The sequence below is a fragment of the Camelus dromedarius genome, chromosome 24 (assembly GCF_036321535.1).
Source record: "Camelus dromedarius isolate mCamDro1 chromosome 24, mCamDro1.pat, whole genome shotgun sequence".
Lineage (NCBI taxonomy): Eukaryota > Metazoa > Chordata > Mammalia > Artiodactyla > Camelidae > Camelus > Camelus dromedarius.
Window position 1 is genome coordinate 30,951,809 of NC_087459.1, and position 26,268 is coordinate 30,978,076.

The 26,268-nt window shown below is 56.9% G+C and overlaps 1 protein-coding gene and 1 pseudogene across 8 annotated transcripts in view; one reads left to right on the forward strand and one right to left on the reverse strand.

The window, feature by feature from the left end:
- The window catches only part of TNRC18 (trinucleotide repeat containing 18), an 85,698-nt gene that overhangs the window by 29,151 nt on the left and 30,279 nt on the right, over positions 1–26,268 (forward strand). For 5 of the 8 annotated variants that reach the window (XM_064478716.1, XM_064478722.1, XM_064478723.1 and 2 more), the window contains 12 exons: positions 2,770–2,872; positions 3,151–3,356; positions 3,732–3,878; positions 4,445–4,635; positions 5,943–6,372; positions 8,026–9,012; positions 14,583–14,758; positions 15,325–15,461; positions 15,673–15,801; positions 17,439–17,610; positions 18,974–19,358; positions 22,583–22,858. In XM_064478716.1, the coding sequence (XP_064334786.1) occupies positions 2,770–2,872; positions 3,151–3,356; positions 3,732–3,878; positions 4,445–4,635; positions 5,943–6,372; positions 8,026–9,012; positions 14,583–14,758; positions 15,325–15,461; positions 15,673–15,801; positions 17,439–17,610; positions 18,974–19,358; positions 22,583–22,858 (3,339 nt within the window). The remainder of the gene's footprint in view (positions 1–2,769; positions 2,873–3,150; positions 3,357–3,731; positions 3,879–4,444; positions 4,636–5,942; positions 6,373–8,025; positions 9,013–14,582; positions 14,759–15,324; positions 15,462–15,672; positions 15,802–17,438; positions 17,611–18,973; positions 19,359–22,582; positions 22,859–26,268) is intronic. The other 3 variants (XM_064478718.1, XM_064478717.1, XM_064478719.1) reach the window with 3 other exon arrangements.
- On the reverse strand, positions 10,396–10,759 carry LOC105104244 (elongin-C-like; annotated as a pseudogene).

A 26,268-nucleotide genomic window follows, 5' to 3' on the forward strand; every position in this document is an offset into this window, starting at 1 on the left:
TTGCATATTTATTGAGCAGCTTCCTCTGTGTCAGGCATTGTGTAGGGTAGAGGTGGACAGCCATGGAGGTTCTGCTCAAACCAGACTAACACACAATCTGACGGAGGAGACAGATGGTGAACAACTAACAAGCAAAATGGCTCTGTGTTGCGCTCAGTGCTGTGAGGGAGACAAATAAGGGATCATGATGGAGGAGAGGTGGTCAGGGAGGGCTTCCTGGAGGAAGTGGCATTCGGGTTGAACTCTAGGGTGGCTGAATAGTGTAGAGGAAGGGCATTCTGGGTGGAGGGAACAGTGTGTGTGGCCCTGGGTATGACTGGAAGGCAGACAGGCTGGGGGTACGCTAGAGTGGACGGCTGGGTGGCATGAGCCATGTTCAGGGGCATGTAGGGCTTTGGTTTCATGGAGCAGGCACTCTGTGGGAGGGACAGGTGTGAGCAGAGCTAAGAGGGAACAGGCTGACTCAGGAGGATGAGGGTGCAGCCTGGGGGTGAGATGTGGAGGGCATGTCACATTTCTTCAGAGACCAACTGAATTTGGAGAGAGCGGTCTGGGGCTCTGGCCTGAGTGACCCTGGGGATGGTGGGTGCTCCAAGATGGGCGGACCTGCATGCGGGTTTCTGGTGCAGGTGGGGTTTGGGGTGGGAAGCCCCTGAGAGCCTGTGTGGTGACAGTCAGGGCAGTGGAGAGGTGTCAGGCTGGAGGACAGAGGTCTTTAGGGCAGGCTACGCTCCAGGCACCTGTCCCTCTTGGAGACACCAGGAGCTCCGTGCCAAAGCCTGTCCTACACCCCAGGGTGGCCCAGAGGGTCTGAGGGCCCTTGGGGTTTCTGTAGGCCTGGGAGGCCATCCCCTCCAGGGGAAGGAACCTTGGGCACATGGCCTGGTTTTCTAGTCCAGCTGGAGAACTCCTGGGTGGCCCTGATCAAAAGCCTGGCTGCCCTTTGGGGCCTCATTCCTGGGTGGGGGTCCGTATGCAGGGACCCTTCCAGTCCTTTGTGAAGGGGGCAGGTGGACTCAGGATCCTCTTTGATTTGGGAACAAGGCTGACACTGGAGGCCAGGGCTCCCTGCCGGGACCTCCCCCTGAGTTGGCGCGGCCTTGCTTTCCCACCGCCAGCCTTTCCCCCTTCTTCCTTTACCTCCTGCCATGTGCCGGAAACAGTGGTGGTGACTTGGCACTGGCACTGACATGAAGTCTGCTCAGTGCCTTTGCTGACTAGGGCCGGCATGAGGTGACTTAGCAGGAGACCAGGGATGAACCTCTGTGACCCACAGGGGCCACGTCGGGAAGACGTCCTTGCCCACCCTCACTCCTGCCTGCTCCCCTCTGCCCGCCCCCCCCCCCCCCCCGTGTCCCAGCTCTGACTTTTCTTGCTTCACCACGTGCACTGCTTCTCTGTTGTCCCAGCCACCTCTGGAATGTCCAGACCAGCCCCAGGTGGCCCCCCTGGCCCATCTCCAGCTGCTTCTCGGGGTGCGCCCCCTCCCTGATGCTAGGCTGTGCCCGCACATGCTCGGTCCATCGGGCACGTGGGCTTGCATGGCTGTACCCTCCCTGCGGGCTCCTCTCCTGTATTCCAGGGCCGGTGGGTTCCCACCTCCCTGAAGGGGAAGCAGATTTCTTCGCGTCCCTGAGCCTCTCCTCGAGGCTCTGTTCTTTGGGGGTACAGTGGGAGAGAAGTGAGGGGGAGATGGCCAAGGCAGCATCCCAAGTTAGGTTCCTACCCACGAGGGCCATGAGTGTGGGGCTGCTGGTGGACCCCTGGTGACATTTGTCTCCAGCAGAGTAATAACTGATAAAGTCTATGTGCCGTGGGGGCTGGGGGCGGCCTCCTCCCTGGGCCCACCTCCTAAGACCCAGGCGGGAGGACACCTGCCTGAGGGCGGCTGACCCTGAGAGAAGTAGTTAGTCCAGCCTCAGCAGGTTTCTCTTTTGAGAAAAGTCTCAGCTGCACCCTGAGTGGCCTCTGCTGCTGGTGGCTATGCCTCCTGGGCCCTGGCCTGCCCGGGGCTGCCACATGTGTGCTGATTTATGGCTCATGGTGTAAAGACGCCCAGGAAGAGGGGCTAGGGCAGGGACTGGAGCAGGTGGCAGGGTGATGAGGGACAGATGTGGGGGCCCTGGCCTCCTGTCTGTGTAGAGCTGGCTGTATGCCCAGCTGGGACTCGGACCTGCCTTCTTTGCTCTGGGGCAGGTGGGGAGCTCATGGACGGTGCAGCTGGACCAGCCACAGAGGGGGGGGGCACCCCCTGGGCACTGGGGCAGGGACAGGTGACGGGGCAGGGCAGGCTGGCAGCTCCCACATCCTCCACTCTCCCCGACGTGGATAGTGTTCTCTGGTTTCATTTTTCTGTCTTGATTTTGAGATTAACCACGTGTCTGAGGCAGAACCGTGACAGGGCCTCGGTGTGGGGGCTGACCCCCCCCCCAACCGGGCTCTGGCGGTACTTTTGAATGGTGACTGCTTTTTTGGGTTGTGGTTTCCCTCCATCTTGACCCGCCCCCCACAGCCTGCCTTTCTGGCGTTAAACTAGTAAAACAACGTCAGTAAATGCCATTGGATTCATAGTGTGTTATTCCGTGATCTGTTTTACGATGCTTTAGTACAGCATCCTGGTTACCTGTGCGGGTTACAGTGGGCTCTTTTGGGGGTGGTGGAGGGACGATTCTGCACAAGAGGACATCTGGCCAGGGTAAGGGAGCAGCTCGGACACTGAGGGCTTGCCGGGGCTCTGAGCGGGGCTCACTCTCTGCCTGCCCCACTCAGGGCACGGCCGGGCCGACGAGGGCTGTGGGGATGAGCGGGCCAGGCAGCGGGAGGAGCGGCTGCTGGGGGCACGGCTGGACCGGGACCAGGAGAAGCTGCTCAGGTGAGGGCTTGGGGGCAGCCCGGGAGCCTGAGGGTCTGGGAGCCCCTGGGGCGAGGGTGGATTGGCTGGTGGTCCCAAGAGTGGGAGCCCCAGCCCATCTCCAGTGAGTGTGGGAGGGTCCCCGGAGGAAGGCCCGGGGCCTGGCTCATCTGTACTCTGGCGCTGGCTTGTCCCAGCAGTGCCCTGGTGTCCCCCTTTTACTTGAGGTGCTACCCCTTCTCTCTCTCCCATCCCTGGGGCCGTCCGGGCTGTCACCAGTGCCTCTGTTCCCCTTCCAGAGAAAGCAAGGAGCTGGCCGACCTGGCCCGCCTGCACCCCACCAGCGGTGCTGCTAATGGCCTGAACCCCAACCTCATGGTGACTGGGGGTCCAGCTCTGGGGGCCTCGGGTCGCTGGTCGGCCGACCCTGCGGCCCATCTGGCCACGCACCCCTGGCTGCCCCGCTCAGGCAGCACCTCCATGTGGCTGGCTGGACACCCCTATGGTGAGTGTGGGGTGACTTCTCCCTTATCTGGTGGGAGGGCAGGGTGGTGGGTGGGGGATAGTAGGCCTGATGTGGTCCTTGCTGGAGGGCAGTGCTGGTGGCTGGGGGCAGGGATGGGACTCCTCTTGTCCCCACAGTCCAGCTCCCTCCCTCACTGTCCCAGCAGGGTCATAATGGCACCAACCCGATGGGGTTCCTCTGCCAAGCCTGCTGGTGGGCAGTGCCCAGGAGGGGGTGGCTGTGGGCATGTTCACAATCAGGCTGCCCTATCCTCGACTTCCTGCTTGGAGGCCCAAGAGAGGGGCACTGGGGAGTGGGTGGGGTAGGGGCTGGGCTTGGGCCCCCAGCACTGACTTAGGCCTGCGTCTTTCCTAGGCTTGGGCCCCCCATCTCTGCACCAGGGCATGGCGCCTGCCTTCCCACCCGGTCTGGGGGGCTCCCTGCCGTCGGCCTACCAGTTCGTCAGGGACCCCCAGTCGGGCCAGCTGGTGGTCATTCCCAGCGATCACTTGCCTCACTTTGGTAAGTGGCAGCCCCGTGGTGGGGGGCAGGGGCTGTGATGGCCTTGCCTAGCACAACTGTCCCAAACATCATGGGCCTCCTGTGTGGTTGGCGGGGGAGTCCACTTAGCAGAACAGGGTGGGTGTGTCATAAAGCCACAGGGGTCCTTGTTTTGGGTGAGTCCCTACCCAGAGAGCTCACATGGAGAAGCAGAGCAGGCTGGCCGAGTGGAGGGCCCGGTCTCCTGCCTTGTTGCCCCCACCCCTTAGGAATTCACGTGGCAGACCACTGGGTGTAGTGGGAGGAGGAGGAGGAGTTCCCACGTCGGCACGCTCCAGCCGCAGCCTCAGGGACGTCCCACGTGGGGTGTGGACAGGACCCGTGTGCCCTGGGCCTAGGACGCGTCTGCCCGTGGCGTAGGGAGGATAGGCCTCCTGGCGCCCAGGAAGCAAGCAGGGACCCAGCTAAGCCCAGCTCCACCACAGTGTGAACTAACGTTCCATCCTGGGGCTCCGGCGTTCCCATCTGTAGAGCGGGTGACAGGCGTCAGGCGGTAGGTACAGCCTCACCGTCTTTCTTGCCCCCAGCGGAGCTGATGGAGCGGGCCGCGGTGCCGCCGCTCTGGCCTGCCCTGTACCCGCCGGGCCGCAGCTCCCTGCACCACGCCCAGCAGCTGCAGCTCTTTTCCCAGCAGCACTTCTTGCGGCAGCAAGAGTTCCTGTACCTGCAGCAGCAGGCGGCCCAGGCCCTGGAACTGCAGAGGAGTGCCCAGCTGGTGGTGAGTTGGCGTGGGGGCAGTAGAGACCCCTCCCGGAGCCCCTCTTTGATGGTGAGGCAGAGGGGTCAGCCAGCAGAAAGTCCAGTTATGGACCTCGAGGGAGAAAAGTCTAGAGAGGCTGGTGGTCAGGGAGGGCCTGCTGGAGGAGGTGATGTCTGCCCAGAGACCTAAAGAAGTCAGTTGTGGAGGAGTCCTCCGTGGAGAGGCGATGGTGTGAGCCAGGCTGAAAGGTGAGCAGAGCTTGGCAGGGGCAGTTTGCCGGGAGCAATGGGGAAACCAAGGCAGGAGAGGTGGCCTTGTGGACTGGAAACGTTTGCATTGGAGCTGAAGGGATCCCAGTGGGCTCCTGCTGTTTCTTGAGCCCAGCCTGGCCTGGCTGGACGCTTGATGGCCCTGGGCTCCCCTCTTGGGCTGGGACTGGCCTCCAGCCACATGGCCTGATCCCATAAGATAGGTGACATTAGGGGTCCCCCTCTGTGGGTGGACTCCCCAAAGCCTGTGGCCCTCCAGCCTCCTTGAAGGTGTTCCCCGACATTTGTCCTCTCCTTGGCCTTGTCCATTCTTTCTTGTGTGGCACCCACTCTGGAGGAGTCAGCAGAGGTGACACACTCAGCACATGGCATCCTGGGTTTGAACCTTAGTTCTGCCACACCTGGCTGTGTGCCCTTGGGCAAGTGAATTCATCTCTCTGGGCTTCAAGTTTCCTCTGGAAACAGAGGCTAGTAATTCCTGTGTCATCAAGTTGTTCAGTGAGACTGAACAATCGTGAGAGTGGCTGGGGCTTGGAGCCTTTCTTCCCAGTGTGTTTGTGTGCCGACTGCCTGGCCTCCATGGAGCATGGCTGTTTTTGAGCTGGCTTCCTTCCATTTCCCCAAGTCATCAAAGATGAGAAAAGGCTTCCCCTGCCCACCTTGAGGTGTTTGGAGACCCAAATATGGTAAGACAGGAGAGTGCTCGCAGGCAGGGAGTTCTCTGTGTAGGTAGTGTCGTGACACCATGGAGGAGCCGGGCAGTGGGCAGGTCCCTTGTCCTCAGGAGCCTCATGTCTCCACCCGGTACCCCTGCCCTGACTGTGAGGTCCCAGCGGGGCCAGGGCCTGGACCGGAGGTGCCCCCAGCCCCGTCTGCTGGAATTCTACAGGGAATGCTGTGCTTGTTACGCGTGCTGTGATGGAATGTCTGGGAGGTGGGCAGCCTTCAACCTGTCTGAGGTTCTCTGTCCTGTGGGCTCAGGGGGCCCTGAGGGCAGAGCAGGTGCTGGGTGATGGGTCCTGCTGCGCTGACCCTGCTGGCTGGCCTCCTCCCCAGCAGGAGCGGCTGAAGGCCCAGGAGCAGCGGGTGGAGATGGAGGAGAAGGTGAGCAAGCGGAGCCTGGAGGCCTCGAGCAAGGCTGGCCTGGCCACCGCGGGCCCCGGGCTGTTGCCTCGGAAGCCCCCTGGCCTGGCTGCCGGCCCCGCCGGCACCTATGGCAAGGCCATGAGCCCACCGCCATCTCCCCGTGCGTCCCCTGTGGCTGCCCTGAAGGCTAAGGTCATCCAGAAGCTGGAGGATGTGTCCAAACCGCCCACCTACGCCTACCCCGCCACGCCCAGCTCCCACCCCACCAGCCCGCCGCCAGCCTCCCCGCCGCCCACCCCTGGCATCACCCGCAAGGAAGAGGCCCCCGAGAACGTTGTCGAGAAGAAGGACTTAGAATTGGAGAAGGAAGCCCCCAGCCCCTTCCAGGCCTTGTTCTCAGGTAAGAGCTGGTGAAACGGAGCCCCCATCTGTTTATTCATTTATTCTTTCACTCAATTCGTCTTTCCCTTCTCTGTTGAGCACCTACTATGTACGTGGCCCACAGCTGAGCTCTGGGATAGATACCTGAGCACACAGTCAGACATAATCCTTCTCCAGCCTTCCCTCAGTAGGAGGGGCAGAGAAAATGGGTGTGATATTAGAACCTACTTCAGAAGGACCTGAGCTGAGCATTAAACAAAGTAAGGCCTGCAGGATATTCATCGCCATGCCTGGCGTGTAGTAGGTGCTCAGTTGTCACGTTGATGATAATAGTGTAGCGACGCCCATTCTGCGTCGTATCCCCACCCCATGTGCTGGGGGCACACCCCTCTGCCCCACCCTGTGTCGGCAGGGCCGTGCAGCAGGTGGCCTTGGTGGGGCCTGAGGCTTGGGTGCCTCTTCCTGTGGGAGGACTTGAGTTCCAATTCCAAAATTCAGACTTCTGCCACCAGAATGCTGTGTGTGATCTAGGCCAAGGGGCTGCCCCTCTCTGGGGAGATTAGATGTCTTGTTACTCAGGTCACATGTGGGGCACATGCCCGGCCCTGGTGCAGGGTTGGGGGTGCTCTGTGCCTCTGGCTCCCCCAGTCAGCTTCTGACTGCACCTGCTGCTTGCCCAGCTCTGGGCAGGGCCTGGGAACACTGCAGAAAGTCAGCTGCACCCCATCCTGCTTTCAGGGAGGTTACCCTCCAGGGTGGGGAAAAGTAGGGGAGGGGAGGCCGCACTGGATCATTACTGAACGCAAGTTCATATGCCCAGCGCACAGTGAGGCCAAGCAAACTGAAAGGGCGGAGTTCGGAGCAGAGAAAGGTTTATTGCAGGACTGGGCAAGGAGAACAGGTGGCTTATGCCTCTCAAACCCCGAACTCCTTGAAGGGTTTCAGTGAAGCATTTTTAAAGGCGAGGTGAGGGAGGGGCATCCCAGGGTCTGTGAGCAGCTCACGCATGGTTCTCTGATTGTCTCGTGTTGAGCTAACAGAGTGTTAATGTTACCAGTCCTTAGGTGCCAGAAGGTCACGTGCTCATGATCATGGCATAGTTAATGTCTTCCATTTGGTAGTGGTTTTAGCATCTGAAAAACTCAAGAAATACGCATTAGATACTGTTACGTGTGTCCCTCAGAGAGGAGCTAAAGCAGAGGATATGGGGGGGTGGTCTGTGGCGGGAAGGTCCCTTAGGGTCCTGCTCGGTTACAGTATTACTATCATTTTTTGAACAACTTGAATCCCCCAACTCTGCTTTAATGGGGTGGGGTGGAGGCCAAAGACAGCACACACTGGGACCGTTTGGGGTCTTACTAAACATTTGCTTCTGGTCCCACCTTGTACTGGGTGCTGAGGCGGGAGGGACTCAAGAAAGAGCCAATGGGGGTTTCTGCCTCTGAGACCACTGAAGACCCTCGGAGACAGGATGTGGATGGTGGCTGCCTTTTCTGTGGCCCAGCTGTGCAGAAGGGCCCTGGGGTTCCTCAGATCCTGTCTGGAAGGGATCCAGCCTTGCAGGCTGGCCGAGCAGAGAGGGCTGGCTGGTAGGTGGGTGTTGATGGGGACACGGGGGATGTCAGATGTGGCAGGAGAAGGGGTCCCCACTGACCCTCAGTGTCCTTGGCAGATATCCCACCCAGGTACCCGTTCCAAGCCCTGCCGCCACACTACGGGAGGCCCTACCCATTCCTGCTGCAGCCCACAGCGGCCGCCGACGCCGATGGCCTGGCCCCCGACGTGCCACTGCCGGCTGATGGGCCTGAGCGCCTGGCGCTCTCGCCTGAAGACAAGCCCATCCGCTTGTCCCCCTCCAAGATCCCAGAGCCGCTGCAGGAGGTCCCAGATGAAGAGCCGCTGGTGGACCGGGAGGTGAAGGCGGAGGTGGAGGACATGGACGAAGGCCCTGCAGAGCTGCCCTCCCTGGAGTCCCCGCTGACCCTGCCCCCCGAGGAAGCCCTGGCAGCCCCGAGCCCAGTGGACAGCTGTGGCGGTGGCCTGCTGGAGGCCCAGGTGCTGAGTGCCGGCAGCCAGGGGCCCGCGGAGCCCTCCGGGTGCCCGGACTTTGCGGAGGGGCCCGAGGCGTGTGTTGATTCGCCAGGCCGGACAGAATCCTGTGCAGCTGCCCCGGACCTGGGGGGGCGGCTGACGCCCGAGACGCTGGTGGAGGCCAAGGAGGAGCCAGTGGAGGTGCCCGTCGATGTGCCCATGGCAGAGGCGGTACCCGAGGAAGACCTGGCCCAGGTGGCCCCAAGCGAGCCCCGGCCCAGCCTGGAACCACCGGACTGTGATGTGCCGGCCGAGGAGGGAGAGTGCTTGAGCCTGGAGGCCCGGGAGGCCGCACCTGTGCCAAGCAGCACCTGCTTCCTGGAGGAGGCAGGCTCCGACCAGTTCCTGCCCAGCCTGGAGGACCCACTGGCTGGCATGAATGCCCTGGCAGCGGCGGCAGAGCTGCCCCAGGCCAGGCCCCTGCCCTCCCCGGGCACTGGAGCCCAGGCCCTGGAGAAGCTGGAGGTGGCCCAGAGCCTGGTCCTTGAGCAGAGCTTCCTGCATGGCATCACCCTGCTGAGTGAGATCGCTGAGCTGGAGCTGGAGAAGCGGAGCCAGGAGGTGTCAGGTGAGCCATGCTGAGCTGGGCGGGGGGGTTCTATGGGGGACTTTTTCCCTTTTTTTTTCAAAAAAGCTTTAATAAGATTTTTAAATTTCAAAATTTTCAGGCTATGGTTTATTCATACTCACTTTTTAAAGAAAAATGGTATACTATACCATTTTAACTTTTTTTAAGTGCAGTGGTATTATATGCAGTCACGTTGTGCAACCAGTCTGTGGGTTTCTTAGTGGTGAAAATTTTCCTCTGTCAGTGGTGAGTTTTCTAGGAGCAGGATGCTTTGGATTGCAAGGGACTGAAACTCTCACTTTGACTAGCTTAGAAAAGGGCAGAGGAAGTTTATTGGCTTGTGGAACCGAAGTATGTCAGTGATTTGGTAATTAGTTTCAGGTATGGCTGGATCCAGGTGCTAAAACCAAGTCATCAGGAGTTGGTTTTCCCTCTCCGCTGTCCCCTCCCACCCCTTGCTTCATTTCCTTCTGTTGGCTTCATTCAAGGCAGGCCCACTGTTGTTAGGGGGGGTCACTGATAACTTCTTCCCAGACCCATGGGCCTGCTCAGCTCAGTGGACACACAAAAGAGGCTACTTCCTTCCTGTTGGCTCTAATAAAGATTCTGTGAGTCACTTCCATTGGCTGACTGGGAGAAGCAAACCCTGTGGCCCGGGAGATGGGATGCACCAGGCTGATCATGCCCAGCCCTAGATGGGGGGTGGGCAGTCACCTCTGGGATGTAGGAAGGGGCTGGTTCTCAAAAGGAGTGGGATGTCTTCAGCAGAATGAGCAGTGAATTCTGGGCTGGCACAAAACCACTGATGTTCATGGGGGTAGGGTATAGCTCAGTGTAGAGTGAGTGCCTAGCATGCACATGGTCTTGGGTTCAATCCCCAGTTACTCCATTAAAATAAATAAATAAGTAAGTAAACCTAATTACCTGCACCCTGCAAAAAACAAAAACAAAAAAACCACTCATGTTCAACATAGGAAATTGAGGTGCGCCAAGAAATGTATGAAGAGGCTGTGCCAGCAGGCCATGCTCCGCCCAGAACCGGCACAGAGGAGATGCCCGGGCGACAGCTGTCAAGGAGATAACAGCAGTGCCAGATGTTTTGGTGTATTTCCTCCAGAGCTTTTCCACACGCGGCATGCATTTCTAAAATTAAGATCATTTTGTAAACAGTGTTCTGTAACCTGCCTTTTTCACTTAGTATATATCCTTTATGAAACGTTTTTCAAAGCTGTATGTTATTAAAGATTTTTTTTAGGGACTGCCCAGTTACCTGCCTGGTGGAGGCCCTGGCTTTCAAAGACCCAACCTCAGATTGTTGGGCATTTTAATTTGCCTCCCTTCCCTTTTTTCTTTAATTTTTTTTTAAATACTGAAAAAAGTTAAGTTTATTATAATTTATTTTATTTAACAATCTAGGAAGTTTGCAGCCATCAGCAGTTCCAGTGCAATTTTCAGGTGCAATTGGGAACTCAGGACTTTCCGTGGAGCTGTTAGTATCCTGAACCTTGTAGGTAAAATACATGCATACTTTTGATAGCACATATGAAGGGATCTCTCTATAAAACTGACTTCATGAGTTTCATTCTTGGCAAACTGACCTGGGCCACTCAACATGGCCTTTATTGTTCTGGTGTTAGCGCACGTTCTCTTTTTACGATAAATTCATGACCATCCAAAGATATCAATTTAAGATACATGGCATCAGGCCTTCACAGCCACCATAGGTTTTCTCTTCTCCATCCATCATGTTCTTATAAAATTCGACTTTGTGTCCACAGGAACTTTAGCAGTTTCTCGTCGGCCCCACAGCCACCACAGCCACCGCAGCCACCGTGTCGGGTCTCCGCACACCGCTACAGCCCTACACCAGGCTCTTTCTTTCTTACTGTTGTAAATAATGTGATGATTACTCTTGAAGAGAAATCTTTGTCCACACCTGGTTTTCCCGGGGATTTATTCCCCGGGGGTAGAACTGCTGGGTCAGAACAAGGCCATAGTTTTGAGGCTTTTTCACCGTCATGGTCAGATGTCCCCCTTCCAGGAAGCTTGGACAAGTGACGCCCACTCCCCCGCAGGCGTCTGTTGTTCTGTTGTTGTTCTAAAGCTATTTATTTTCTCTCATTTAAATAGTTTGGCACACAAAAAATTTTTTTTCCAGAAGAAAGTGAAAACCCTCTTGATCGAATGAACTGGTGGGTTTTCAGTGGGGACCACAGAGGCAGGGGTGTCTGGGAAGGTGGGCGCTGAGGATGGGTCACACAGTTCGAGGCTTCTGCTCACTCTTGCCTCTTTTTCACACTCCTGCCTTGTTCACCTTGTTCACTTGTTAAGCTCCTGCTGTGTGCCCAGAATTGTCAAGTGGTGACCGGGGTCAGGCGGAAACCCTGGGAATGGGACAGGGCAGAGGTGGGAAGGGTGGTCTCCTACGGGGGATAGCCAGGGAAGCCCCTCTTACAGGCGGGGGAGGAAGATTCTTCTGGGGAAAATCATGCCAGGCCCAAGAAACAGCAAGTGCAAAGGCCCTGAGGTGACGGTTGTGTTATGTTAGAACAGAGGCAAGGGGGCCAGGAGCTGGAGTGGAGTAGGAGTGGGGAGTGGGGGCAAGGAGGTCTGCAGGGTAACCTGGGTGGGCGATCCCAGTGGGGTCTTTCACTTGGAGTGAAATGGAGAAGCTGCTGGAAGATGGTTTTGAATTGGAGTGATGGGCTCAGACTTAACTGTGGTGTTTGGGGGCTGCGTGGAGAGCTGTCACAGGAGCAGGGGCGGAGGTGCAGAGCCCCAGGCCGAGGGGTTGGGGGCACACGGGTGAGGATAGTTGGATTCTGGGTGGAAGTTCAGGTAGAGCCAGCCGGTGTTGCTGATGCACTAAGTGTAGGTGTGAAAGGACAGTTCCAAGGTTTTTGGCCTGAGCTGCCGGATGCCTGGAATCGCCGCCCACCTGAGAGCTGGGGAAGTGGTGGGAGGGGAAGGTCCGGGGGAACCCAGCAGTCGGTGCGGACATGGGTGTTCGCGATGCCCTTCAGTGCTGTGCCGTGGAGGCGTGCTGGCCCAGCGCTGATCTGTGACCCTGGGCTGGGGGCCGAGCTAGGGCTGCAAAGTGCCCTTGGAGGCACCGGTGTGCAGGGATGTGTGAACCACACAGGCGAAGGAGGCCCTGGTGGCCCTGTTCCCTTCATGTAGTTGCTGACGGACACTGAGCATCGGTCCCCTGCAGCTTCTGTTCAGAGCCGGGCAGTGAGTAGTCCCGGGTCGCACAGCAGGCCCCAGGCGCCTGGGCTGTGTTAGAGCTTTTCCCAGGGCCCACCCACTTCCTGGAGCCACTGGCCTCCCGCTTTCCCCACCCTGCCCCACGCACTGCTCACAGTCAGTGAACTAGGCTGTCCCCGGGTGTGCTGGCCAGCCTTCCCTCCCTCTGGTGCTGGAGCCTCTGTGACTGATGCTCGTCCCATGGGGGTTCCAGTGCATGTCTGGCTTCTGTTCCAAGGTCACTGGTAAAGCCACAAGGTTGTTGTACTGGTCAGCTCGGGCTGCTGTAACAAACACTGCAGATGTGGTGGGTGGGGCTGGGGTGGGGGTGGGTCTTGGATAACGGAAGTGTATGGCCTCACACTTCTGGAGGCTGAAAGTTGAAGATCAAGGTGTCAGCAGGGTTGGGCTGGTTCCTGCTGAGGCCTCTCTTCTTGGCTGGCTCGCTCGCTGACAGCATCTCCCTGTGTGGTCACATGGTCTTCCCCTGTGCGTGTCTCTGAATCCAGATGTCCCCTTTTTATAAGGACACAGTTGTGTTGGGTTGGGGCCCACCCTCAAGACCTCCCTTTAACTTGATTACCACTTAAAGACTCTACGTTCTGAGGTCCGGGGTTGGGACTTCAGTGCATGGATTTGGGGGCAAATGATTCAGCCCATAGCTGCTGGCCTCGCGTCATCGGGCTGCCCTGGGCTTTCGGTCATGAGCGCCTCGGCAAAGCTGGTTTGTTAGAGGGTGAAGGCGGCGACGGAGGCCCTCTTTGGTCCCCTCTGTGACAGAGCAGGTCTTACCCAGCCTTACCCAGCAACTGCAGATCTTACAGCGTGGAGGACCTTGCAGCGGGCAGGGTGGGCTGGTGTCACTTGGGGGCGGGCCACATGCTTGCCCAGTGCCAGCCCCTGGGAGCTGATGTGGTTCACTGCTTAGCGACCTCTGTGTAAGACGTGGAGGAGCAAAGCCAGTGACTCAGTTGGCCACCAGTGACCCTTGGTTGTGACAGCTTGAGGGGAGTACTGCTTTCATCTAGTGGGTAAAGGCAGGGGACCCTGCCGAACACCCTGCACCACGCCCGGGACAGCCGCCCTACGGCAGATACCTGCCCACGGTGTGACCAGCGCCTCGGTTCAGAAGCCCTGATCTGAGCGATACAATTATTGACGCCGATTTTATGGAACTTTACACGTTGAGAGTAAAGAATACATTCTTTTCCCGTCAGGCGCACATGGAACATTCACAAAAATTGGTCACGTATTAGATCACAAATAAAACAAGTAAATGAAAACTCATGTTACTTGGGTAGAAAGATTGTAGAGAAATAGGCTCCTAGGTACGACTGTTGAGATTCTGAGCTGGTGCAGCCTTTCTGGAAGGCGGCTGGGACATTTATCAGAGATGAGCACACACACCTTGACCACATTAATTGCATGGGTAGTCTTCCTGACACTTCCGTCCAGGCTGTGCGCCTATCCATTCACTACAAAAAAAAAAAAAAAAAAGAAATCAGAAACAACCTGAATGCCGTTCACGGGGGGTCATTAGAGAAACCAAAACTCAACATGAGAGGAATTCAGGCTGCTGTCACTCAGTTTGGCCAAATAGAACTGCTGATGCTGTTTATGACCTACAGAAATGGCAGTTTTGTAAGGTTTGAGCTATAATATGAATATGCATTTGTATTTCTGTGCTAACGTGAAAAGATGTTAAGTAGAAAAAAAGCAAAGCGTGACATGGTATGTACCGACTGAGGCCATTTTTACATTTATAAAGGATGCCTGGGTACATTATGTATGTTTGAATATGTATAATGTTTCTAGAACCATCTTCCAGAAACTGTCAGCAGCAGCGTCTCCAGGGAGGGACCTGTGTGTTAGCGAGGAGGAAGGTTTTTGTTTCATCACACCTTTCTGCTTGGTTTGTGGGTTAGTTTGTGTGCATGTTACTTTGACCGTTTACAAAACTTAATTTGGGGCTCTTTTTCTCTGATTATGAAAGCCATGCATGTTCGTCATGGAAGATTTTAAAGACAGATGAGCAAAAAGAGCCACACTGTTGGAACACATCTCTGCTGGCCTTTGGTGGCTTGCTGCACATTCTGTGCACAGACATTGGGAAGGACAGGACCCCTAACTGTTCTCAGCGCTATTTCCTGGATCTGGGAAAAGTCCATGGTCTGTCAGCATCTTGGGGGCCATGTGGCCTTGGGCCAACCATGAGCTCTCTCTGGGCCTCATCCTCTTCCCTGTTTGGGGTCTGAGGCTACAATGCCCGTGAGTCCTGCCCCCGCCCACAGGGGAGCACAGGCTCACCTGCCTCCTGCCTGCAGGTGCAGAGCGGGGCCTGGTGGTGCGGCCCTCACTGGAGAGCCTGCTGGCGGCCAGCAGCCACATGCTGAAGGAAGTGCTGGACAGCCCATTTGTGGATCCACTCAAGAACCTGCGGCTTCCACGGGAGCTGAACCCCAACAAGAAGTACAGCTGGATGCAGAAGAAAGACGAGCGGGTGAGGTGTCCTGGGCCTGGCCTGTGGAACAGGGTTGGGGGGTCCCCCTACAGATGCCATCTTGCTGGGGCCTCTGCAGGCTTTGGGTTCCCAAGGGCCGGTTCTGCATCCAGCTTCCACCACCAACTTACTGGGTGGTCCTTGGCACACTGCTTCCTTCCTGGGCCTCAGTTTATCATGTAATAACGTGTTGAGTGTGTCCCTTGGGATCAGGAAGAGCAGACCTGGCTGTGCTCCTTGCTGCCTATAAGCCTTGGACAAGTGGCTTTACCTCTCTGAGCCTCTGTCTGAAGGGACAGATGATTCGATGGCCAGCTCTACCTGAGCAGTTGTCTCGGGCTGATTCGGCCTTGACACAGCCTTGCAAAGTTGGCCTTCCAGTCCCTGTCATGCAGATGAGGAGTCTGGTTTGCTTAGGGCCATGGCTAGTGAGTGGCAGAAATGGAGTGTGACCTGGGCCCCCGGTCCACATTGTGAGGTCTCACCATCTTGGACAGAGAGCAGGTGCCCAGCCAGGTGGTGGGAGCTCGTGGGCAGCAGCATCCTCACCCTGCCTCTTCCCACAGATGTACGCTATGAAGTCATCCTTGGAGAACATGGACGCCATGGAGCTGGACTTCCGGATGCGGCTGGCAGAGGTCCAGCGGCAGTACAAGGAGAAGCAGCGGGAGCTGGTGAAGCTGCAGAGACGCCGCGATTCCGAGTGAGTGTGCACCCTGCAGGCTGGCTGGGCGACCAGGCGGTGGCAGGTTGTGCCTTGGCCGGGCTCTCATAGGCGATGGCGCTCAGTAGGTCGACCGAGGCAGGCCATCAGAGGTGTGCGTGGCCCCGAGTGACATGTGCGCGCCGTGTGTCCTTCCTCTGCGCCCCCGCCACCCCCCAGGTTCACAGCCAAGCGTGTGATTCTCTTTAAGGGACAGGCGCGAGGAACCCCATAGAAGCTTGGCACGCAGAGGCCCTGGCAGGCCGCGGAAACGGACCCACGCCCTGAGCACACTGTCGCCCCCCCGCAAGAGAGGGAAGAGCCGCATCAGTAGCGGAAAGTAAGGCTGGCCCCTCGGTGGGTCGGGGACTGGCACAGAGCTCGGAGGGGAGGAGCACGGGCCCACGCGGGGCCTGTGTCGGCGCCGGGGACCTCGAGTCCCTCGGGCTCTGACCCACCCGGATCAGCAGCTCTTGGGCAGCACGGCGTGCGCTGCCCAAGGCAGGCCAGGAGGGTGAGCCGGGCCAGTGTGGAGCATACGGACAGGCAGACCTACCCTGGTGAGCGAGTCGTGTGCCCCCTGAGCGTTGGGCCCATCTTCCTGCTGCACCTGCTTCCTCCAGGCTAGGGACCCGTCCCCACGCTTCCCCCTGCACCCCTTCCCATGAGGGCCGCACTGAGCCGCCAGCCCTGCCGGGATGGGATCCCACCTGCACTCTTGCTCGGTTCTCTCTGCCAGACAGTGTCACTCCTGTTCTTTCTCCTGGTCCCACCTGCTGGCTCACTGTGCCTGAGCCTGCTCCCTGCGACCTGGGCCGCTGCCTCTGTGTCCTGTGGGGACAGGCTCCTTAGGGAGCAGCAGAAGCCACATGTGGCTGGAGTGAGAGCTATTCCTCCAGGCCAGGTGGGGATAGGAACGATGCTGCTGGTGTCGGGGGTGGGGTAGCACAGGCTGAACCCGGCCCATTATGGGAAGGGGCTGGCTTTGTGGCCCAGTGCCGGCTTGAAGAAGCAGAGGGGCCCACAGGGCGCCTTCAAAGACACAGGAGAGGCAGTGAGTTGGCCACAGGTCTTCTCAGGAGAAGACAGCCCCAAGTGCTCCCACATCTTGCATTTAACCTTCTTGGATGTTGACTGAGGAGAGGATGGAAGAGGAAGAAACATCCCACCACCAGCCACAGGAGGGTAGGGAGAAGAGAGCAGAGGCTGGGGCTGCCAGCATGGAGGGGGACCACTGGTTCGGAGTATGGACTCCAGAGGTGGGCGCGCACCTCCTGCTTTTGAGTTCCAGGCTGCCTCTCACTGTGACTTCGGGCCAGGTGTTAGCTTTTCTGAGCCTGAGTTCCTTCATCTACAAAAGAAGCAGTATACAGAACAAAGCGTTGTTCTGTAGTTAAAATATAAAGCACAGACATGGAGCAAGACACGTAGTAAGCACCAAGTAAAAATTACTATTATCACACTACTTACCAGCGTTTGGCTTAGAGCAGGCAGAAGAGGCCGTCGAACCAGGACCGTGTCCCGACTGCTTATGCTCCCCAGGGTTCAGGAGACCAGCCAGAGGCTCTTCCCTTCATAGAAGCGCTGGATCTTAGTACCCCTCCCGTCCTGGTGGATTTCTGTGGCATTCCTGATTCTTGTTCTTGGCACGTTTGGGTACAGATGTATCCGACCACATAAAGCTACGTGTATGAGTGTGTGTGTGAAGGAGCATGAGAGAAAGAGGCCAGCAGAGGATACACTGCTTTGGAGAAGTTCTTTTTTTCCCATTAAACTCTCATTCTGCCTCATTCACAAATAGCCCAGAATCCTGGCACTATAGTTTTACAGGCTCCGCCTCCCAGACTCGTGACTCTGTCATCACGGTCTGTGCTTCGACATCCAGAGCCCACCCTTCAGGGCCACGAGGACAGACCCCCCCCCCAGCCCTGGAGTGCTACCTGGCCGAGGTGCTGACAGGGTGCATCTGGGTTTCAGGCTGAGCAGCAAGCCCCTGCTGACATCAGACAGCTACGAGCTGGGAGCGGGGATGAGGAAGAGACACAAGGGGCCCGAGGAGGACCACGATGCCCTCAGTGGAACGGGGAAAGCTAGGGGGAGGAATCAGCCTTGGGATGAGCACGAAGCCTCTTCAGACTTCATGAGTCAGGTCAGTAATCCTGTCTTCTGGGTGTGCTGCCAGCTTGGGGTGGAAGGTCTGGAGGGGATGCCGGAGGACACGCCCCACCTTTGCAGGTCCGTTGGCCCTGTTGCTGCATAGAAACCATAGAGATGGTTGCCTTAGGGCCACAGCAACTCTCCTCCAGTCTTCCCCACTGTACAGAAGGGGAAATTAAGGCTTAGGGCAGGTCAGAGACTTACCGAAGTGACAGCCTTAGGTGCAGCTGAGACTGAAAGCCACATCCTGTGTGTGTGCTTTGTGACCCTTTGCTGAAGCCAAGAAGAGACTGCAAGTTCTTAACCAAATAATGCAATTACTCCGTTGTTTAGCAGGATAATTGTTTAATGAGCTGCTTCACCATTCTTTAGTTCTAAGAAACAAGAGCTTGATGCCATTGTAATTTCCTCTGAGAACTCTCCTGAGGCAAAGGGGTAAAAGCCAACGCCTTGATTTTTCTTATATCTGCAGAGCACTGAAATCATCTTCTTAAGGCCCTTGTCACTAAATACTAACGTACGGTCTCATCCTCCCAGTAAAGCCCTGCGGGAGGGGGCTGTCCGTCTGAGGGAAGGATTCACACGAGGGAGACTGGATCCAGGGGGAGGGAAGAGAGTCTGTTTGTCCATTAGGATCCTTTATGCTCTTGAATTGTGATGGATACTTTAGTCATTTAATTGATACTATTCCAACTTTTCTCTCCGTATGAAATGTTACCTGATTAAAGAAAATAGAAATAAAATGTTCAAATGAGGGCCTTCAAAACTGCGTATTTCAAACAACAAATTACTACAGTTGACGAGGGATGCACAAGCAGGAATTTATCTGTGAAACCTCTAATCATTCTTTCTGCTTTGGCATCCGAGGCACACTCAAGGCATTTTCTTGGCAGCTTCAGCCCACTGAGCTGGATGGGCTGATTTAGGCTGTGCGGCTGTCTTCATCAGCTGCTTTAGGTGGTTGAGATAAGCAGATCGGCTGCACTGTGATCTGGGTTTTTCATCTTGGTTCTGTCCCTCCGCCCTTAATCCAGCCAAGTTCCTGCTCATGGGCAGCGCTGCTTGCTTCAAGTGCTTCCTCTAGGCAGCACCAGACAGCGCCAAGTGTCACGGATAACTGTAACCACAGTAACAGCTATTTAATAGGTGACTCATGCGCCTTATCCGGGCTCATCATCAGAACAACCTGCTGATGCCCGTACGTAATTATCCCCATTTTGCAGAGTAGAAGAACTGAGGCTAAGAGGAGTTAAAGCAACTTGCCAGAAGCCCCAGAGGCAGGGAGGATAGGAGCCTGGGTTCCTCAGCTTGTGTACTGAGACCCACTGTCCCGTTTTGCTTAATGTCTTAACCAGGGACTTCCCAACTTCCCTTTCCAGCTAAAGATTAAGAAGAAGAAGATGGCCAGCGACCAGGAGCAGTTGGCAAGCAAGCTGGACAAAGCCCTCTCCCTCACAAAGCAGGACAAGTTGAAGTCTCCCTTCAAGTTCTCGGACAGTTCTGGGGGGAAATCAAAACCAAGCGGGGGCTGCGGCAGGTTCCTGACGCCCTACGACAGCCTGCTGGGCAAGGACAGGAAGGCGCTGGCCAAAGGCCTCAGCCTGTCTCTGAAAGCTTCCCGAGAAGGTAAACACAAAAGGGCCGCCAAAGCCAGGAAGATGGAGGTGGGCTTCAAGGCCAGAGGCCAGCCCAAGTCGGCCCACTCCCCGTTCGCCTCGGAAGTGAGCAGCTACTCCTACAGTAAGTAGTGGGCCACGCCGCTTCAGGGCCGCTCTTCTCCTTTCTTCTCTTTCTGCCTCGAGCGCTCGAGAAGGTCTTTCTGCCTATGTGCGGGCATCAGGCCGGAAGGGGAAGTGCCGCCCGAAGCGGAAGTGCCTGTGATTGGCGGGTGCCACTCTGGGAGGTTGCCTATGATTGGTGGGAGCTCGTGATTGGTGGGCAGGTGGGCGGAAGTTGGCGGCTGCTCGTGAGAATCTTAAAGATGACGCTCCCTGGCCTGCAGGCGGCTCTCTGTTATTGGGCCGAGCGTTAGTACAAACAACGTCAATGGCGCGCACACCAGGGCTGTCCGGGCGACAGCCCTCCAGGTGGTTACGTGTTTTGTCCGCGAGGTTAGGTGCTGAGGCCAGGCGGGAATCAGGCCCGCCTGTCAGACTCAGCCGCACGGGGCTTCCTGCCAGGATGGATGCGGCCTGTGCGCTGCCCGGGACGGCGGCCGCCAGCCCATGCGACTCTCGGGCCCCGGAAACGTAACAGTCTGTAGGCCTGGAGAATTGAGCTCTAACCGGATCTGGCGGCCTCGGAGCGCCTTCCCTAGGAACTCGGGCATGTGGTTTTCCTGAAACTGGCAGCCTTACCCTCCCCGTTTCTCCGGGGCCTCTGGTGGCCCAGAGCCCGCTGTCTGGTGTGTAATAGGCGCTCAGTAAGTATTTGTGGGCGGAACATCTAATGCTTGGGATGGATGGGTGCTAAGTACCGAGGCCGCTGCAGAATGGCCAGGGAGGGGCTTATTGGCTCCTGGCATCTGTCAGCGGGGTTTGTTCTGGGAGACCCCAGGCCGCGGCTGGCGTGGAAGGCTTTTTGGTGGGTAACTGCCTGGATTTGTGTGTCTCGGCTTTTGATTGGCTCTGCCTGGTTCCTGGGGTTGGGGGTGTAGGATGTTCAGTGCAAAAAATGGACCCGTTTATAGTAACGTGTGTTTTCTTAAGGAAAGAAAATGAAGTTTTTATGAACTTGGAGTTAAGATATCATTGCCTGTTTCACCGGGCTGTTGGGAGCTCTGAGTGCATTCACTTGGGGAAAGAGCTGGATGTGGCCCCTGGCATGAGATTAAGCCACTGCTGATTTTTTTTTTTTTTTTTTTAATATGTTCGTGTTTCTGGTTACTCTGAGTCTTCAGGGTTGATGCTCAGATGGGTGTAGGGTCAAGCAGCTCCTTTGTGTCTTATGTACTGAGGACGTGTCCGATGGCCAAAGCTTTTCATCCCTCAAGATTCTGATGCGTGTGAGCCAAGCAGCAGTGTCCAGGCCCCTGGCCGCTGTGGGCCAGTTTAGACACTTGTACCTTTGAAGGAGGAGGGAAGGACTTTCCTCTGCTCTTTCATTCTCTGCTTATTTTGGAATAATGAGAGAGCCAGGAGGATTGTGGCTCCTTTGAGCTTTCAGGGGAGAGAAGTTGATGGATGTGGCCTGGCTGGTTGCTGGAAGAATCCCTGAGTCCTTCCTACTTACAGGTGAGTGTGGATGGGGTACAGCTGGAGAGGCCAGAGATCAGCTGGGGCTCTGGGGTGCTCTGAGATCCTAAATGCGCTGCAGCAGCGTGTGCCTACACGTGAAAAGTTATAAATCCCCCGTCTAAGTCCGTTATGCGTTTGTCTAAGACTCCACTGTCCAGGAGGGAGAGATGGTTGATACTGCCACAGGGAGGTCAGAAGGCCTCTCCAGCTAGGTGATGGCTATAATGTGCAGCTGACTGTGGAGAATGCGCTTCTCTCTCTCTCTTTTTATATTGGTTTTTCTGCCATTCTCAGTAACGGACCATGTGCAGTCACAAACAGGTCGAGATGTTCCCTGGCAGAGACGCTGTGCCAGCAGGAGATGGGAAGAAAGAACGTTGCCGTCCTGCTTTTTCACTTTGGGTTGTAGGGGTTGGGTGGCATGCTCGGTGGGTTTTGGTGGGAAGCCAGGTTGGTCATTGTCATGCACGGGCATCTCGAGCCTGGAGCTCCATCTCCTTTGTGCTCCATCCTCAGGAAAGATGGGATGGAGCACATGGGAGGAAGAGCTGTGCCTGGGGTACGGGCAGAGGCTTGTCCTTGTCCTACCCAGAGTTGCCAGGCCATCCTGCAGTTGGGGTTTTGGAGTGGAAAGCATAGATGTTGGAGGAGTCAGAGGACGCTTGCCCCCAACACACACACGCGCGCGCGCACGCATCTGTAGTTTCTCTTGGACTTGGAGACAGCAGGTGGTGCCAGAGCTGTAGCTTTGTTCATGAACATTCCTCGTGTTTGGAGTGGATTTTATCAGATCAAGGGATTACAGTCTGGCTGCAGAGCCCTTTCGTCCGATGAAATCTTGCTCAACAGCCTCATGTGTAAAATGAACCAAAGTGGTGTGAGTTTGTTTGTGTGGTGGATGTTTGGGGTGGGAGAGCTGTGCCCACTTGACAGCTCCCCTCCCCAAAGCTGGGTGATCCTCTCCTAGGAAGACCTCACCTGTGTAGTAAGGCTGGAGACTTGTGGGAAGCCAGCAGCAGTGTGCTGGTAACCTGGCTCTCTGGTAGTGAAAAAAGGTGAGGGGAACCCCAAGTTGGAATAAGTTTTGCCAGTTTCCTTGGTGTAGCTGTTTCAAGCCATCACTGCCATCCTGACATTGCTGAGCCAAGGGGCTGGGAAGGGGTGTGTGCGATTGCCTTCGGGAGTCTGTGCATGCTGCTTGGCGCACCACTGGGAGCTGCCGTTTGGGGATCGGGCTTTCTTTACCTGAGCCTTTCCCCTCCTGGGCCTGGCCCTGGCCCCTCCCCAGAAAGCCTCTGGGCTGGGTGCAGCCCTGTGGGATAGAAGGGACTAAGCGGGGACCTCCATACCCAGGGGAGAAACCTCCCTGAGAGTGGGGCTTCTGCCTACCCCCGGGCTTGGAAAGGCTGTTTGCTGAGTGACTGTGTAGTGGGTGATGCTGGCAGCGCCCAGCCTAGAAAGGGCCTGGAGTCCAGGCCCAGGAAAGATGGGCTGTGTGATGCCTGTAGTTCAGAGGCCTCCCAGGTGAGAGGGGAGGCTCAGGGCGGGAGGAGAGCTCCAGGTGGTGGAACTCAGCTGGTTCCCTGGCCAGCTGGCATTTGGACCTCTCTGTTCTGGCACGCAGCAGGCTGTTCTCAGAAGCACTGAGAATAATGAAAGAAAGGCACCAGGCCCTCCCTCCTCTGGCGCTCTGTGACTTACCTTTATTAAAAACTACTTTGACTGCAGATACGGACTCAGAGGAGGAGGAAGAATTCCTGAAGGATGAGTGGTCTGTCCAAGGCCCCTCCAGCTCCAAACTGTCGTCTTCGCTCCTGTGCGGCATGGTGGCGAAGAACAGCAAGCCAGCTGGAGGCCCCAAGCTGACCAAGAGGGGTCTGGCGGCCGCCCGGACTCTGAAGCCCAAGCCAGCCGCCAGCAGGAAGCAGCCGTTTTGTTTGCTGCTTCAAGAGGTCGAGGCCCGTTCCTCCTTCAGCGATTCTTCGGAGGACTCGTTTGACCAAGGTTACTAGCTCCAAACACAATACCTTCCGTGTTTCCGAGCGAGAGAGTGAGTGCGAGAGCGAGAGAGCGGGAGCGGGAGCGCAGGGAGGGCGGATGCCGTCTGTCCGTCCGTCCGTGGGATGGCCCGGCCAGGGCGGCCGTCCAGGTTCTTGGCAGCGTAGCCTGCTTTATCAGCCTGAGTCTTTTTATTTTTGTTTTTATTTGTACCTGTATCATTGTGATAATACCATTGGCTAGCTCTTTTTGAGCTTTTATATGGACTGTTTTTGGTCTTCACCCTCCTCCACTCTCCCCTCTCCGCCCCGCACCTCCCTCGCCTCCTCGACCCCTCTAGACCGCAGGCCTGGGTGGGTCCTCTCGGCGTGGGCCTGTAGAGGCCTCCCGGGGGGACGTTTTGTAAATGGAATTCTGTCGTGTGGGCGTGTGACTTGATGTTTGTACCGCGATTTTGGTCATACCAAGCTTTATTAAACATATCGAGTTCATTTTTAACTAAACCCGTGTGCCTTGTCTCTCTTGCTGTGTCCTTACTAGACCATTAGGTTGCCGCTTCCCTCGTTTTGTGCCTCCCCTCCCCCTCCCCCCCAGAAGGGGTAGATGGAATAACGCAGTCTGCCGCTCTCTGTTACTCAAATATCCCTGGTAGCTGTTGGCATGCCTTTCATTTTTCAGGTTTAAAGTCAACTGCTTTCACCTCCAGCTTCATCCTTTTTTTTTTTTTTAAGCTGCTTGTTTGTCTTTTATTTTCTTAAAGCTCTATCCCTACGCAACAGTGGTTAAAAAATACTTACAAACACTCGTTTTCTAACACATATTTCTGTTTTGAAGGGCGTGTAGGCAGTGCAGGGTCAAGACCATTCTCTGTCCCCGAGTTTTGTTGTGAAATTCAAAGGCTTCACTGCCTCATGGAGGGGCAAAGCTCAGTGCCCCGGGAACAGCCTGGCCCGCGGGTCGCGGGCCAGTCTGCTCTCAGGTCCTCCCTGGGCTTGCTGGCCTCGCAAAGAGAGGGCTGGACTCAGTGCCCCCGAGAGCCCCCTGGCTCTGGCTTCTCTAAGGACTTCGGGAGTTAGCAGTGTCTCCCAGCACCTCCAGTAGAAATGTCCTGGGGTGGGGTCGGGGGTAGGCAGCCAGTGGGTCCTTAAATGCTTCTCGCCCTGGTTTAGGATTTGCTTCAGGGCAGACCCCCTTGGGGGATCCCAGAGCCTAGACCCTGATGCTCCGGCTGGGATGCATTTTGGGTGACCAGGAGATGGCTCGGTCTGGGCTGCTGCCATGCCGGAGCGAGCGCAACCCGGGCCACAAGCTCTCCAGCTAGCTTCGTCTCCCGAGGCCTCCCCTAGCATGGGCCTCTGTGGATGAGTCTGGCTAGTTTGCCATCTCCCTCCCCTCCCCTTCCCCTGGGCTGGACCCCAATGCCTCCTCCCCCTTAAAGCCAGACTTCCAGCTGCCTAGGTTTTTGAGCTCTCTTGCCCCAGCTCAGACCCCATAGAGAGGCAGGCAGCTCCCCCAGATCACATAGCAGAGTGCCCAGAATCTTCAGAGGAAGCCAGGGCCCCTCAAACCAGGGCCAGACACAGCAGTGGACAGAGTCCAGATAGGGGGAGTGCAGGGTGAGAGAGGAGGAGTCCCTGCTGCACCCAAGACCGCTGGTCAGGTCTTGAAAGGGGCATTTGGGTAATAGGGTCTCATTGACATCTGGTTACTAAAGCACCTGATTGGCTTGGCTTTTCTAGTGTGTCTGCTCTCTTTCCCCAGCAGCTTGACCATCCCTTCACCCTTGACCCCTACCCATGATGCTTTGAATGTCTGTTTTGGTCTCTTGCATTTGCTCTCACGCTGCACTCTGGACGCAAAGCGAAGGCTGGGAGTAGGGCAGACGGCGCAGCGGGTCACTGAGCTTGGGTCCGAGCCTGGCTCGTTGCTCCGTAGGTAGGCAAAACCCTTTTCTTTGTGTCCCCTCTGCACCCCTCCTCCTCGGGGTTTGCCCCCATCGGCTATGGCAGCAGCGGATCGCTTTGGCATTTACGGATCGGGTTTGAGAAAACCAACTGACAACGGCCAGCCCCACATACTGAGCCCAGAGTTTTTTTCTATTAGAAACGAAGTTTTTCTGCATTTCCTCAGGTTTCTTTGTTGGGACTTTTTCTGCCCACCCTTGGCAAGCTCTGTTGCCTCAGGTGTGGACAACTCCAGAACGGCCTTCTTGGTCCTGTGGCGCTCCTCTGCTCCCCCTGCCCCTCAGACCCCGGCCCAGGCACACTGGCAGCCCCGGCAGCCCCGTCGGGCTTGCTGGAGTGGGAGGCGGGGAGGGTCTCAGGAGACCGAGAGAATCTGCGGCAGCATTTCATGGAAAGCACTCATTTTTGGTTTTGGCTTTGGCCTTCCAAACATTATCCCATCTCAGGGTGCTGGGTTGGGGCCACTGCTGCTTTTGGGGATCTGATGTTTGTTATTCCAGACATCAGAAACCCAGAGCCAGACTGACCCCGCCGGGCCCAACCAGTGGAGTCCTTCGGGATGGGAGAGTTCTGGAGTCTCCACACCTGAGCGGCCCCAGGAAGGGTACCTCTAGAAGGGAAAGCTGGCCCCCACCCAACCCCGTACCCCCACCCTGGCCAGCCCCCTGCCCGCCACCCTGCTCAAATTGGCCGGCCCCACGGTGGGCCTGATGTGGGGGACCCAGGCGCTGCCAAAAGTCTGCCTACACTTAGCCTGCTTTGCCACTGTGGCCCACTGGGCGGAGACAGAACCATGTGACGTCCGCAATGTGAATGGATCGCAAGTGTGCACTGCCTGCCTGCCTGCCGCCTGCCCGCCCCGCTGGCCTCCATCCCGCTGCATCTGTTGCTCTGGGAGCCGGGTCTCCGTCTTCTCACCTCTCTTAACAAACCTCCTCTCCCTCTGCCTCCTTCCTCTTTTCAACTCCCTTCGGGCATCCCTCGAGCTCATCACCGCCTCCCTCCCCGAGGGCTCCCTTGGTTGAGTGAACAGACAGAACCCCTGCCCTCACTGGCACCCCTTGGGGCTGCCAATTTTGGCCTCTGGTAGTGCTCCAGCAGGCAGGCAGCTTGGGCTGTTGGCAGGAGAATGTGGAGTTGGCCATTGTCTAGGACCCATACACCCCCTAGACTCCCTGCCCCCAGATTAAAGACAGAAAGAAGATGGCTCATTTTCCTCCCACCTCTTCTTTGTTGGAGAGAGTTGCCTCCAGCCTAGCCTGGCTCTGCCCTTGGCAAGTGGCCCCAGAGCCACTGTCACACACACACCCCCGCCCCACTCAGGGCAGACAGGCACCGTCCGGTAGGTGTCCTCGGCAGCCCCTTGGCCAGGGCACCTCATGGCACAGCCGGCCCTCATGGGTTTAGCTGGGCCATCTCCCTAGAAAGGCAGGAAGCAGGCCTGGGCTTCCA